Source organism: Bos indicus, chromosome 13, assembly GCF_029378745.1.
Source record: "Bos indicus isolate NIAB-ARS_2022 breed Sahiwal x Tharparkar chromosome 13, NIAB-ARS_B.indTharparkar_mat_pri_1.0, whole genome shotgun sequence".
NCBI classification, from domain to species: domain Eukaryota; kingdom Metazoa; phylum Chordata; class Mammalia; order Artiodactyla; family Bovidae; genus Bos; species Bos indicus.
The window spans coordinates 20,719,607-20,735,409 of NC_091772.1; the positions used below are offsets into that span (position 1 = coordinate 20,719,607).

General features: G+C 37.3%; 1 protein-coding gene across 1 annotated transcript in view; it reads left to right on the forward strand.

Annotated features, from left to right (window-relative positions):
- Nucleotides 1-15,803, forward strand: part of MALRD1 (MAM and LDL receptor class A domain containing 1) — a 553,710-nt gene that overhangs the window by 12,712 nt on the left and 525,195 nt on the right. Inside the window, exons 3-5 of the mRNA XM_019971898.2 lie at nucleotides 5,282-5,376; nucleotides 5,465-5,626; nucleotides 15,075-15,165. Of these exons, the coding sequence (XP_019827457.2) occupies nucleotides 5,282-5,376; nucleotides 5,465-5,626; nucleotides 15,075-15,165 (348 nt within the window). The remainder of the gene's footprint in view (nucleotides 1-5,281; nucleotides 5,377-5,464; nucleotides 5,627-15,074; nucleotides 15,166-15,803) is intronic.

Consider the following 15,803-nt stretch of genomic DNA (forward strand, 5'->3'; position numbering starts at 1 on the left):
ATAATATTATTACAAAAATTCAAATACATCTTTGCAAGTATAGTAACATTCTTTTAAACGGATGGACTATAACAATTTTTCTTATAAGTATAAAATTTTTTCTTATAACTCATAAATGAGTTTTTCTTTTAATTCTTATAAATATATAAGTATAGAATAATTCTAGAGTTCAGCTAATAGTAAAGGTGATACATGAGGCTTTTAAAATGTATAATTATCTGTAAACTTAAAAACTGTATAGGTTTATCAAAGATAAAAGAATTATGAAAAGTTAATATTTCCTTTTATACCAGATTATTTTCCTTATTTGAATGTTTAAAATTAGGTTTAAATGGAATTATAAGGACGTTTGTTATTTTAACCAATTGTTAAATTGTTAAAATGGGTCTAAAGTCCATATACTGTATTATGAAACACACTATTAAACAGCATCCAGTCTTTTCATTTTGTCCTAGGAAAGTATGATCATAGTCTAGAACTGAAATCCCTTTGCTGTTCTCCACAGACACACCTGCAGGATCCATTTCTAGAGCATTTCTTTGGGCACTTGGGATTGTTGGGCAGTTTTAGTCAGTCTGTTGTTGGCCCATCAGTCAGATGTTATATACTGTTCCAGGCAACTATAAAGTTAAAATACTTGCCAGTTGTTTTCAACACATGCCTACTATGAGGAGTCTATTTGCATTGGGCAATTTTAGACAGCCTTATAAGGGATGGCTTTCAGGAAACACGTGTGCTCAGGCACGTCCAACTCTTGGCTAGCCCATGAACTGTATAGTCCACCAGGCTCCTCTGTCCATGGGATTCTCCAGGCAAGAATACTGGAGTGCATTGCCATTTCCTTTGCCATCAGGAAACATCAGTAAAGTCAAATAATGATAATTATTTGGTAATGAGGCTTGAAAGAGTTTTAGCTTCATTCTGCTCATTCCTATGGTTGCCATACTGCACCAGGAATGTGTAGGCTGCCACCCTTATGGCAAAAAGTGAAGAGGAACTAAAAAGCCTCTTGATGAACATGAAAGAGGAGAGTGAAGAAGTTGGCTTAAAACTCAACATTCAGAAAACGAGGATCATGGCATCTGGTCCCATCACTTCATGGGAAATAGATGGGGAAACAGTGGAAACAGTGTCAGACTTTATTTTTTCGGGCTCCAAAACCACTGCAGATGGTGACTGCAGCCATGAAATTAAAAGACGCTTACTCCTTGGAAGGAAAGTTATGACCAACCTAGATAGCATATTCAAAAGCAGAGACATTACTTTGCCAACAAAGGTCTGTCTAGTCAAGGCTATGGTTTTTCCTGTGGTCATGTATGGATGTGAGAGTTGGACTGTGAAGAAAGCTGAGCACTGAAAAATTGATGAGTTTGAACTGTGATGTTGGACTGTGATGTTGAACTGTGACACTTGAGAGTCCCTTGGACTCCAAGGAGATCCAACTAGTCCATTCTGAAGGAGATCAGTCCTTGGTATTCTTTGGAAAGAATGATGCTAAAGCTGAAACTCCAGTACTTTGGCACCTCATGCGAAAAGTTGACTCATTGGAAAAGACTCTGATGCTGGGAGGGATTGGGGGCAGGAGGAGAAGGGGACAACAGAGGATGAGATGGCTGGATGGCATCACCGACTCGATGGGCGTGAGTTTGAGTGAACTCCGGGAATTGGTGATGGACAGGGAGGCCTGGCATGCTGCGATTTAAGGGGTCACAAAGAGTCGGACATGACTGAGCGACTGAAATGAACTGAACTGAACTGATGGTGCTTGAGAGTGGGCAATGGGAAATTTTTTTAAAAAAGCCTAAAATTTATTGAAATTCATTGTTTTGTTTTGTTTTTTAAACTGAGATTCAGTTATCTATTGAATAAAATTCTCCAGTTCTCTAAATTTTATTATGGTCATTCTGCCAGTATTTTCATTGTTTTTATGGAGGAAAAAATTTTCAGAGGTCTTTACATTGGCAATTTTGTTGATATCATCCTCACTTTTTTTGTTATGTTTTATGATTTCCTAAAGTAATTCACCTAGCCCTTTATCACTGAAGCAGACTTAAATTGATATGGCAATATTTATTTACACACTGCTAGCAACTATATGGGAGTACTGTTTGAGAGTATCCTTTGACACAGTTTTAGCAAATATTATGTGGCTATGTTGACTTGTGAATTTAATGAACAGGAATGAGCCAAAACTTGATTCAATAGAAATGGAATTTAATAAATAGAAATTATCATCTTGAAGGAGATTGTATGCAAGACTGCTATTTCACCTCTGTTATCTGAACTGAGCCATATTTCTGTCACAGATGAACCTACTTTTTCTTTTCCAAAGTTTTAATATTCTAACCTTTGCCTCATGCCTTGGAGCTTGTCACAATGATCCATTCCTGCAGCCTGAATTTTTTTGAATAGTATCTCACTGTTAAAATACTCAAGTTTTTGAGTTCCTTTAAGTGCATTGGTTGCTATGCAGGAGCAATAGGATTTATATTTATTCTGCTTGTATTCATTACTATTAATCACTTAGAACTTGGAAAATGGAGAAAAGGCAAGACTGCCTATCAGTCATTGAAGAAAGTGAGACCGAATATTCTACCTTATCTTTTCTGAGGATCAAGGTTGTTGGAATTCACTGCCAAAATTATTGAATTTAGCCCTCAAAAACTTGATTCATGGTTTTTATTGCTTTCATATTTTATATACTTTTTTGTCATCAATCTTAAGTTTATGTTGGAGTTTTACTCCTATACTTACCCAACAACTAGGAAGAAAAACCCCTTTAATGTAAACATTTGAGATTATAAATGATATCATGTCATCTTATTTTGCAATGTCATTAATCCTTATTTCATAATTTTAATAGTTAACAACTTCATCACAGGGTTATTTTTAAATATGTTTTAAAGATATGCTATGCAGTTGCTTTTATGGATGCAAGCATAAAATGGGAATTTATGAATCAGATGAATCAGTTCAGTTCAGTTGGTAAGTTGTGTCCAACTCTTTGCAACCCCATGCACTGCAGTATGCTTGGCTTCTCTGTCCATCACCAACTCCCAGAGCTTGCTCAAATTCGTGTCCATTGAGTTGGTGATCATGAATACACTGAAACAAATATGGTAGAGATAAATAGATGACGTGTGATGATGACAATGATGTGTGTATATGTGATATGATACTTACTACTAGTCTCCCTCAAGGACTAAGAATGGTATGTGGATAGGACATTGAGAACCTTTAAAAAAAAAAATCAGCTTCGTAAGTCCCTTCTTGATGGTGAAAGCCAGTGGCAAGAAAGGGTACCAGATGAGGAAATGGGCTTGTGGAAAAACTTTTGCTGCCAGGGATCTGCTTTTTTCTTTTTTAATCATAAACTTGATAACTAAAGCCCCAGGGAAAGCAAGAGAACTTTCTATACTTTGATATTCTCCAAGGAATATCTCCAGCTATGAATTAAAGAAATTCTATGCTGATAGGGAGCAATGTAAAATTGAGCATGCAAAAAGAGTGGATGTACGCATAACTAATTTACTTTGCCTTTGGACACCTGAAACTAACACAACATTGTGAATCAACTATATTCCAATAAAAATGTTTTAAAAATTGCGTGTGTATTAAAAAAGTACTTGTTATTGTCACTAAATTAGAATTAAAAGTTAAAAAGGTATTGCTATATTGGGTGTATTTTGAACACTTTTTTACCCCATGAAAAGAAAGCTTGTTGTTAGAACAAATGCCAAAGGATCTTAAGTTGTTTCTGAATTTAAACTTTACTTTTTATGATAACCTGAAGATTATCATTTAATTTTGGACACAATACAGAATAATTCAGTGTCATAAAATGTACTAAATGACAGTTCTTATTTATAACACATCTAACTTAAATATTTATATAATTTATTATTTTATTGAAAATGCTGTTCTATTACATAATGGCTAAAATGTATCCATCTGATTTTTAAGACCAAGCTTTGAAAACTAAATATGGTTAAGTAATTTCCTTGACAAATGAAAATAACTTTTTCTGTATGTACCACAAATGCTTTTTAGTAGCTGAATATTTATAAACAATAATTATGGGCCCATTGAATAGTGTTACCATTTGTACTGCAAACAATTTTATTTACACCTCAAACAATATATCTATATGACTCATTATGCTCATTTGATTTTTCTCTTGCTTAACATTTGCTTTCCCTGCTGAATATGAAGCAAAAGCAAACTAACGACTGTCCCCTTGTGTCACCATGATGCCAACTCTTCATCTAAATTATGTTTATAGAATTATTCCAGGTAGTACATTCTCAGAACAATTTTCTGTTATTTCAAGGATTTCAGTTATGCCTCTGACTATATCTATAAGCAATCATTAACATTCTTTTTTCCCACTTAATTAGGGTAAATTTTGGAAAAGCTGTAGGGAATAAGAGCTTTCGTAGATTTCATAATTAAGTCTGTCAATGATGTGACAATTAAATTTAATTTCCAAGACAGCTTTAAAATACCACTAAATAACTTGGGTAGATAGACCTTCACAATCATCATCAATGTCATTTTTTCATTCTTCTTGACAAATGGGGGTTTACCAAATAGGGTAGGAGGAAATAGTGGTTCCCAGATAATACACTATAACCTTGTCAAGCATTGCAAAAATGTATGAAAGCCCAGAGAATATTCTGTGCTTATTTTATAAGCTTCTAAATAGTGACAATCCACTGGCATAATCTGTACTGCAGTGTACAGGACAGCACTGGGACTCAGTATTGTTTTCCGCGTAATCCTGGGGAAAACTGCGGCTAATTGACCCAATTCTTTCGGGAGAAAAGCTCTACAAAAGAGGATTTCTTTTAAATTCTTCATTGAATTACTTATTTGGGTGGGCAATCCCAGTATAATGTTTTTTCCTGGATACCATCTTTGCTGAGTTATAACTTTCTAAGTTATATGAGATAAACTGGGTTGTGGATTACAGTCCATATTAGTATTATATGGAGTACACTCAAAATTAGTTATTTTACTGGGGAATATATCGAAGTAACAATATCAGCCAGACCATTTCAAAACTAATACAATTATGTAAAGTTTAAAAATAAAAAAAAATTTTTTTTAAATTAAATTGAAATATTAAAAAAAAAACTAAAATAAATAAGTAAATAAATAAATGGTGCAGTTAAATAGTTCATTTTTTAGACAAAAATATATTGACCTAATGTGGATATGGACCTAAATTATCGCCTGGTGTATTGAATACGTTTACCAATGATGGTCTTGTTTCTAACAGCTCACTTCCTCTCATTGGTCTCTGACTTGGATTCTACTTCCTCAAACATAAGCAGCAGAGTTTTTCTTCCAACGAATAACCAACATGCTTGTCAGGTATTTGAAAGCACATGGCATTTGAATTACTTTCCACATTTGGGAACTTCATTATTATAATTGTGTGGACATTTATTATTTTTCACAGATTACATTTTATTGCTTCTCCAGCCAAATGAATGGCAAATTAATGGTTGGCTTTCAAACTACCTGTGGTGGCCCTATACAGCATTTATGGCAAAACACTGCTGGGCTCCAGAATCGTTGGGAGAGGAATGTCATCAAAATTCAGAGTCCCCAGAGGTTTCAGGTATGTGTGTTGTGTTTTCTAACTGTCTTTGAAGGAAAAATGATAAAGGACAGATGTTTAACACCAGGTGATTAATCATCCCAGTTGTCTGAGGACTGAGGAATTTGCCAGAACTGTCACGTGTTGAAACCAAGTAGTTCCAGGAAGTTGGGCAGCCAATCATCCTAAAAGACAGTTTTAAGAAGTTTAAAACGTATGTATCAAAACTAAATTTGTTATATACTGACAAGATGGCATCCCACTCCAGTACTCTTGCCTGGAAAATCCTATGGACGAAGGAGCCTGGTGGGCTGCAGTTCATGGGGTCGTGAAGAGTCGCACACGACTGAGTGACTTCACTTTCACTTTTCACTTTCATGCACTGGAGAAGGAAATGGCAACCCACTCCAGTGTTATTGACTGGAGAATCCCAGGGGCAGGGGAGCCTGGTGGGCTGCCGTCTATGGGGTAGCACAGAGTTGGACACGACTGAAGCAACTTAGCAGCAGCAGCATATTGATATAAGTAATATGACCTTCTAATACTCTTCCTAATTTCTTGAATCCCCTCCACTTTCCTTTTTCTCTCATTATTCCAATCTTCTTTCATTTCATTTTGCATTCTTAAGAATTTGAGTCACTTCTAGTGAGGTGGCTGAATCTAGAGTGAGGTAAGTCAGAAAGAGAAAAACAAATATAGTATATTAATGCGTATATATGGAGTCGAGAACAATGGTACTGATAAACCTATTTGTAAGGAGCAGTGGAGATGCAGACACAGAGAACAGACCTGTGGGCACCGTGGGGTTAGGAGAGGGCAAAATGCATTGAGAGAGTAGCATTGAAATATACGTAACCATTTGTAAAGTAGATAGCTTTGGGGAAGTTGCAGTGTAACACAGGGAGCTCAACCTGGTGCTCTGTGACAATCTAGAGGGGTGGGAGGAGGGGTTCAAGAGGGAAGGGACACATGTATACTTCTGGCCAATTCACAGTGCTATGTGGCAGAAACCAACACAACATTGTAAAGCAATTATCCTCCAATTAAAAAATTGCTTCTGTTTCACAATTTTCTCAAGCTCTTGAGAGAACAGGATTGTCTTGAGTAATGAGAACATAGACTGTTTTCAATACTAATACCAAATGCTGCTGAAGTGGAATCATTGTCACATTCATTTCATGGTTAAACTCAAATTATTCAATACAGCCTTCATCTTCCAAAATAATTTTGAGAATTAAAGCCAATGTAAGCCTATAAAAGACATTTATTTATGCAGCCTAATAAAACGTAGAGTATGATGGAAATTATAATCTAATACGTATTATAGAAGTTCTTAGAAAAATAGTGCATACTTTAACATTTTGGGCAGCCAAGCAAAATTTTCCTGTTAAAAAAGGGATCTTAAAACATTTTATTCTGAACAAATAGGCTTTTTAAACCTGGTTTGTGACTCAATTTAGCCCAGGTAGGTTTCCTTTATCATCTATTATTAGAATAATATAATAATTTTATAATTTTGATATAGAATAGAAAATCATCCTATTCTATAGAATCATTCTATAGAAAATCATCTGATATGTGATAGATGTAGCACTTGCCTTAATAAAGAGAGTAAATTGTATTGAATTTTGAGTGGCTAAGAGGGAATATGAGAGAATGAACAAGACCTCTATTACTAAAATTGAATGATAAGATATAAGAATGGCACATATTCTTAATTGATCTGTCATAAAATCACTGAAGTTCAGAATTTTCAGCCTTTTGTAAAATCAAATGGGAATCTAAAGAAGATGAAAGAAAATAATTTAGTAGATAGTTAGGTGACTCCTGGATGATGACTTGAGGAGAACTGTACAGCTGGAAGCATAATTCTGTCATTTGAGGCTTTGTATCCTCTTGAAATCCAGTATTACTGGTGTGTGTGTGTCTATGTGTGTGTGTGTGAGGTTGGGGTGGTATTTTAAGCCATCAGCATGTAAGTCTTCCTATAAAGGACTCCTCAGGCACAGGGATAAGACATCTTGAGTTCCTGCCTTGGTGGGGAGTGCTCTGCAGAGTGAGAACCCCAGACAACAAGAATGCATCCCATTTGTTGTGGATGTTCAGGTGTCATTGACCAAAGGAGACATTTCTAGTTTATTTATTATATTACTACTTTATTTTCTTACTTCCCTAAGTCCGTCTCTTTTCTGTAACAATAGCAACAAAAGAGAGCCAAGAGTACCTCTGAGGGGACACTGACTAGATGTCGAAGGATGAGCTCGCTGAAGTCCCTCTGCACGCTTGTCTAAACCTTAAGGACTGCTATGGGACTCTTGTCTGTGTGTAAACTTTATCGGTATTTATACACCTTTTCCGACTTTGAAACAGAGTGGGTGATTAAAAAAAAAAGTCTTAAGCTATCTTTGTCAAGCATTGTGCCTTCTTATTTTAGTACAGAGTCTGCCTGTCAATGCAGGAGATGTGGGTTTGAGCCCTGGGTCCAGGGAGATCCCCTGGAGAAGGAAATGACAACCTACTCCAGTGTTCTTGCCTGGAAAATCCCATGGACAGAGGAACCTGGTGGGCTATAGGCCACAGGTCACAAAAGAGTCAGACACAACTTAGCAACTAAAACTACAACCAAAAGAAATACTTTGGTCAAGGTCTTTATTAGTAGCGCGACAAGAGATTTGATGTTGGATACAAGTAGCGGGAACCTGCTACTTGTAAGTTAAGCGTTTTAGGATAAATTCTTTGCTTTTCTCGCTGTCCATTCCCAAATAGCATATTGTGGGGGTTGATGATTAAATATGTGTAGTAGATAACTATAAAACTTTAAATTCCCAAATAGATTATCTCCAGGGCAATTCAGCTGTAGCAGAGGAAGTGAGATTATTCACCTGAGTGCTTTAAAATGCAGCAGTGTCTTGCACCAAAACAGATGCCCATGGAGCATATTAATTTGATTCTCAAAATCCTTCATTGCTGATATAAAAACAGTGCTTCTACCGTAAAGGCATTGCTAAAAATTAGGAAACTGGATGACTCTCATGGGATCCTCTGGCTACACCGATCTTTAAGATCTGCAGGTATGTTTTAGCTCTATCCTGTCAGCAAGTGAACAGATACTCATTTGCTTTTGTTGAGCTGGGTCACAGAAATGTGCTGTACTTGTAGTACTGCCGGCCTCTATGTAGTAGCCCTTTCCTGAAAAGCTTTAGAAAGAGGCTTATTTGGGGGCATTTTGTAATCAGCGTCTCCAGACAGTATCTGCTGCCTCATCAATTTACAAGTCTCCTAGAATTATTCTAGGTTTATTTTTTTGTTTGTTTTTCTTGGCAGTTTCCCATGCATGCTGCCTTGATGGTTGTAAAGTCATTCATGCTTGCTTTAGAAATACTTACATAGATTTTAGTCCCAGCTGGACGCTGGCTTAGCATGGGTTTCTGAGAAAGCCTCTGGATCTGGCTCTTGCGTGGAGACTTTGTCACCTTCACCTGTAAAGGACTAACTAGATCCATCCCTTGTTAACCTGAAGTGTATGTTAATTTCTGAGAGACTGCTGCTGTATAAACTAGGAATGGTGTTTATGCATTTAGTCCACAGAGATGGCAGTGTTTCAAAAAGTTTCTGAAGGTGTTTAAAGAATAACATCTAGTATTGACTGAGTGCTTACTGTGTGTAAAGAACTGCATTTAGTCCTTCATGTATACTATCTTATTGGCCCTTCATGGCAGTCCTCTCAACTATCATTTACCCCATTGTTAACATGAGGATTGTAAGCTTTATTTTTTAAAGATGTTTTGATGTGGACCATGTTTAAATTCTTTACTGAATTTATTACAATACTGCATCTGTTTCATGTTTTGGTTTTTTGGTCCTGAGGCAAATGGGATCTTAGTTCCCCAACCAGGGATTAAACCCAGGCCCCCTGCATTGGAAGGCGAAGTCTTAGCCACTGGAGCACCAGGGAAGTCCAGAGGATTGTAAGCTATAGAGAATGAAATAATTTACCAAATCCCATACAAGATTAGAACATAGGATAGTTTGATTTCAGATCTCAGTCAGTCACTGAGCCACGATAATTTTTTATCTAATAAAGCCGCGTAAGAATTTATAAAATATAGAAAAAAAATCCGACCTCTGGATTTGGTCAGATCTGATGTGACTTGTTAAAGAATCCTTTGTCTACTGTGTTAGATGAAACATTATTATGCATTGCATGGTGCTAATGAACTGCAATCACATTTCTCAAAATTGCAGACAAAAGCAATTAATTTTACTCTTGTCTTAAAATATTCACAGAAGCAAAGAATAAACCACGCTAAACGTATAGTAGAAATTTAGCCTCAAATTCAGATGAAATCTCCCCTTATCCCTGTTTTTTTCTGGTTCTTGAAGGGATTTCCCCTATTGGTTTTATGGGTAGGAAGGAATAAATACTATGTTACTAAGTATATCATTGACTGTTATTTCCAAGTTGAATGTCTAGATTCTTGAAATCAGTGCCTGAATTTTAAGACGATACTGAAGCATTTTTAATATGCTATTATATACTTGTCATTTCTCTGATATTCCACTTAGAAATGTCAGAGACTTCTCATCACTCTCCCATTCAGAAACAATAGGCTTTATTAATACAAACGAAAGATGTGGTTAATAATGATGAATATAATTATTAACTTACTGCTACTCTCAAACTTTTCAAAATCATAATTTGAGACATTTTATCTTTTAATTCAAGAATACTTACTGTGTGAACACATGACGATGAAAAGACTACTGTCGTCATCTTGTGTTTTATATATTTTCTTGAAAAAGACCATTAAATGCATACTACTAATTAGGAACATTCTCATACAGAAGATATAAACGCAAGGGTTTCTGTTCATGTCGTTACTAGTATAATCCAAGTGAGTTTATATTCATTGTTCACCTGCCATAAAAGTTTCATTGAAGATTTAAATTGAGTATTTCAAGCACAAAGCCTCCCTTCCAAGCCATATTCTCTTAAAATGTTTGAGGTGAAAGGAATTTGTCTCATGTTTTCCATTGCATCAGTGCAGGCCGTACCTGGCTTACGTGATGGTGTCAAGCTTCTAACTTCATTATCCGCGCTGTGATCTGCTTTTGATTTGCTACTTTGCTGTTGTTTTCTTTTCTTTATTTTGGCTGTGCCCCTGAGGCACTCAGGATCTTAGTTGCTTGATCAGGAATCAAATCCTTGTCCCCTGCAGTGGAAGCACAGAGTCCTAACCACTGGACTGCTAGAGAAGTCCCTATCTTTTTTTTTTTTTTAGCTTCACCTAACAGAAAAAAATGAGGTGGGTATTTGGAAAAGGTTATTTGACTAAGTTTTGGAGAAAACAAAGAATGTTAATCACTTCTCTTAGAAACGCAATTACCATATCACAAACAGCCTCTGACTACAGGGCCTGGTTTTTAAAAAATTATCATGGGTTTCCATGTTCTCTAAGGGCTTCCCTGGTGGCTCAGACAGTAAAGAGCCAGCCTGCAGTGCGGGAGACCCAGGTTTGATCCCTGGGTTGGGAAGGTCCCTTGGAGAAAGAAATGGTAACCCATTCCAGTATTCTTGCCTGGAAAATCTCATGGATGGAGGAGCCTGGCAGGCTACAGTCCATGGGGGTCACAAAGAGTTGGACATGATTGAGCAACTTCATTCACTTTCCACATTCTTTAGATAATTCACTCATCCCCCTTTTCAGGATCCCAACCAAAATCCCTGGAAACTTTTTGTTTAAATACATTTAACTGGATTATCTCCTTGTACCTGGTGGGTCTTGTTTCCTAGTTTCCTAGCTACGTAGATCCACAAGTAATTTCCCTACAATTAGAGAAGCAATTCTTTTCCCTAAGAAAACCTTTGCTCTTGCAGTGCCAGTGGGCTTAAATGATGGCCGATTTTCATACTAGCTTCTCTTCAGTTATACCAAGTTAATCTATAATTTAACTGAATCAAATAAATAAATACACATATTGCAAACTCTGAAGAGAGGCTTGAAGGTAAGAAGGTAATTTAAAAGCTACTGCAGGACTTCCCTGGGTGGTCCAGTAGTTAAAATTCCAAGCTTCCAATGCAGGGGGCCTGTGGTTCAATCCCTGGGAAGGGAACTAGATCCTACATATTGCACCTAGGAATTTGCATGCCGCAACTGAGGCCTGGCAGAGCCAAATAAATAACATAAAAGCTACTTCATTAGATCAGGTGTGAAGATGTAGGAGAGGAAATAGCAATGGAAAGGAAAGAGGGTTAAATAGATCTTGATCGATTGGACATGACTGGGGGAGAACGTGATGCCAAAGGTCATTTTGGAGTTTTGAGCATTGCAGATGGCAGTCTCCTGGTACCATTTTCAGAGGATGAGCATCAGGGCAGAGGTCCAAGTTGAGAGGAAAGAACATCTTGAATTAGAAGTGACTTCGTGTCACCTGACTGAAAATATTCAACAGATGGTAGAGATGGGGAAGGAGAGCTCAAGAGAAAGAGGTTGACATTCCTGATATAAACATGTATTCATGAGCCTGGGTGACAGTTAAAGTCCTGAAGATGAATGGGTTTGTGGGGAGAGCATGGAGGAGAAGAGAGACTGGTCAACACTTATTTCCACTTTTCTCTTTAAATGTGGCTGCTGCAAGTACCTTATGACACCTTGAAATCCTAGTATCCAAATATTAATTTTTGGTTATCCTTGATCATTGTAATACTATAGAAATGTTTTCAGTTATACTAAAATAATTGCATTTCAACTGCTGGTGCACTGGGATGACTCGGAGGGATGGTACAGGGAGGGAGGTGGGAGGGGGGTTCAGGATGGGGAACATGTGTACGCCTGTGGTGGATTCATGTTGATGTGTGGCAGAACCAATACAATATATTTAAGATTTGAAAATTTAAAAAAAAAAAGAAAAATTTTTTTTAAATGTGGCTGCTATAGGTAAGTGTTCAGTTCAGCAGGAACTAGGGACTGTATCTATATCAATAGGCTTTCAAGAAGAATAAAGTTAATCTGTGCAGAGTAGATTTTTAATTAGTAAACACTATACAGTAGCTTAAATATTTTAATAACTCTATGCCATAATCAGATCAGATCAGATCAGTCGCTCAGTCGTGTCCGACTCTTTGCGACCCCATGGATCGCAGCACGCCAGGCCTCCCTGTCCATCACCAACTCCCGGAGTTCACTCAGACTCATGTCCATCGAGTCAGTGATGCCATCCAGCCATCTCATCCTCTGTCGTCCCTTCTCCTCCTGCCCCCAATCCCTCCCAGCATCAGAGTCTTTTCCAATGAGTCAACTCTTCGCATGAAGTGGCCAAAGTACCAGAGTTTCAGCTTTAGCATCATTCCTTCCAAAGAAATCCCAGGGCTGATCTTCTTCAGAATGGACTGGTTGATGCCAACTATATAGGTCAAGTGCAGTTGTGTAAGTGATGACTCGTTTGTTACCTTGCATACACCTTATCATATAGGTAATAACTATTCTTATCAGTACCTTTTTACAAAGAAATAAACTGAGGCACAGAAGTGTTAAGTAACTTCTCCAGGCTCTTCCTGCTGGGAAGTGGTGTATCTGGGATCTAAATTCAAGTAATCTGATTCCAAATATACACTTTAATCACTATGCTATGGGGGCTTCTCAGGTAGCTCAGTAGTAAGGAATCTGTTTCGCAATGCAGGAGACATGGGTTCAATTCTTGAGTCTGGAAGATCCCCTGGAGCAGGAAATGGCAACACACTCCAGTATTCTTGCCTGAAGAATCCCATGGACAGAGGAGCCTGGCAGGAGCCTGACACGAAAGAGTCAGACATGACTGAGCATAAACACTATGCTATGCTACCTTCATATGAAGCCATCCCTACATCACAATTTTTGATAGACTTTTTCCATCATGGTCCTGACTTGTAAGTAGTCCCATGGTTATTCTAATTTATGTGAAGAGAGGATGACTTTCTTAGGGCTATATATTGACAGTTCACTGGATACATTATGGACATTTTTCATCACATTTTTAACAGACTAGTAGACAATCTCTGGCTTAAAAGGAAGTATATTAGGACATCACGTTGTACAGGAACAAAAGAAAATGCAGGACAGCAAAATGATCTGCTAGGGTTTGTGATACAGACCAAATGTTCATCTAAGAAGCAGTGTGATGTCTTGAAATAATATTTACATTATGAATAAGGTTGAGTCATGCACACAGTTTTAATGCATCCATGAATTAAGCCTCACACATTATTGATATTCACTAGTGAGGACAGGAGAATACTCTCCACCAATACACCAATGTTTTATTGATTTAAGTGAAAGTGAAGTCACTCAGTCGTGTCTGACTCTTTGCGACCCCATGGACAGTAGTCTACCAGGCTCCAAGATCCATGGTATTTTCCAGGCAAGAATACTGGAGTGGGCTGCCATTTCCTTCTCCAGGGCATCTTCCCAACCCAGGGATCGAACCCAAGTCTCCTGCATTGCAGACAGACGCTTTATTGTCTGAGCCACTAGGGAAGCCATTGATTTAAGTAATTAGGATTATTTGATCTTTCCAAGTTTCTCAGATTCATTATGCTAGAGTATTTCCTCTTGGTGGAGACTTGGGCTGGCCTCCCATCACAGTACAACATTTGGTCATTTTAACAGTAAGTCACCGAACAATGATTTCCAATTAGTGTCCCAAGCTATGTTTAGATAATGGCAGAAAATGTGCAGGAGGATAGGACAAGGACATTCAAGATGGGGCTTCGAGTAAAATTCAGAGAACCAGAGGTAATGACTTTGATCTGCTCTTTACTTTTGCTTAATGATGCAAAATACTGAAAACCAGAGCTTAAGATGGAGTGAGGCTCCCAGAACTGGTAAATGCTAAGCAGTATGAAGGCATAGGAACCAAACATGGAAGATGATACAGGGAAGAAACCAGGTGGCTGTTGATTCATTTCACAAATATGTTACCTAACCTATTCTAAACATGTGAGATACAGAGCAGACTGTACATTTTTTGGTTCAGGTGTTTTTTGTTTGTTTGTTTTGTTTTTAAACTTTTTGTATTGCTGCTACTGCTAAGTCGCTTCAGTCGTGTCCGACTCTGTGCAACCTCATAGACGGAAGCCCACCAGGCTCCTCCATCCATGGGATTTTCCAGCCGAGAGTACTGGAGTGGGGTGCCATTGCCTTCTCCGATTTTGTATTGGAGTGTAGCCAATTAACAATGTTGTGACAGTTTCAGGTGGACAGCAAAGGGACTCAGCCATACATATACATTTATCTAATCTCCCTCCAACTGCCCTCCCATCCAGGCATTTTTTTGTTCTTCAAAGTATAGATCTCTCTCCACTTGGAATTGGCATGGTCACCCATGTGCTTCTAGGAAGTATCATGTTTCTTTTATTTGTAGACTCTGTGCTACAAGACTGTAAGAAAATACTGTCCCTTGTTCTTTATTTTTGTTTATTTTTCTTGTCCAGGTTATTTTTCAAGGCCAGATGATTTCAGCTCAGGATGAAGTCATAGCTATTGATGATCTATCTTTCAGCTCAGGCTGCTTGCCAGCAGATGGTAAGATATTTTTCTCATTCTGATCCGTATTGTATAATAAATTCAGTTCAGTTTAAACATTGTGTAATGATTTTGATCTGCTCTTTTATTTTTGCTTAATGTTTTAGAGTGAACTATTTTCTATTGTCCTTATACACTGTGGTACAATGACTAGATTTGTGCTAGAGGTGAACACAGGCTACTATAAAGAACTGAAGTGTGTAATTTAGTCTCAGATTTGGAACCCTATAGCAATATTTACACTGGTTAGTTAAATCTTACCCAGAGAATTCTATGCTTTCTAGGGTATCAGGAGAAAACTGGCCCCCATTGATTTGAAACAGTCTTCTTGGAGAATCAATTAAACTAAGCCACTGAAAGACACAAATGGAGAAGTATATTAGTTATAATCTATTTTCTATTTAGACTGAAACAACTAGATCAATAAACCACACATCAGATCTAAAAAATTATCCATATCAGTCCTGTGATTATATTAACTGTGTAATATTCAATTCACCATTCACATAGTTCTCAATAGGAAAGTTCAATGTTTAAAATATAAGTTGGTAAGGATGAAATTAGTCGAATATGCAGTAATAACATTTATTTGATATATTTGAATATAGATATTTGATAGAATTTTTTCCTTTTGAAAT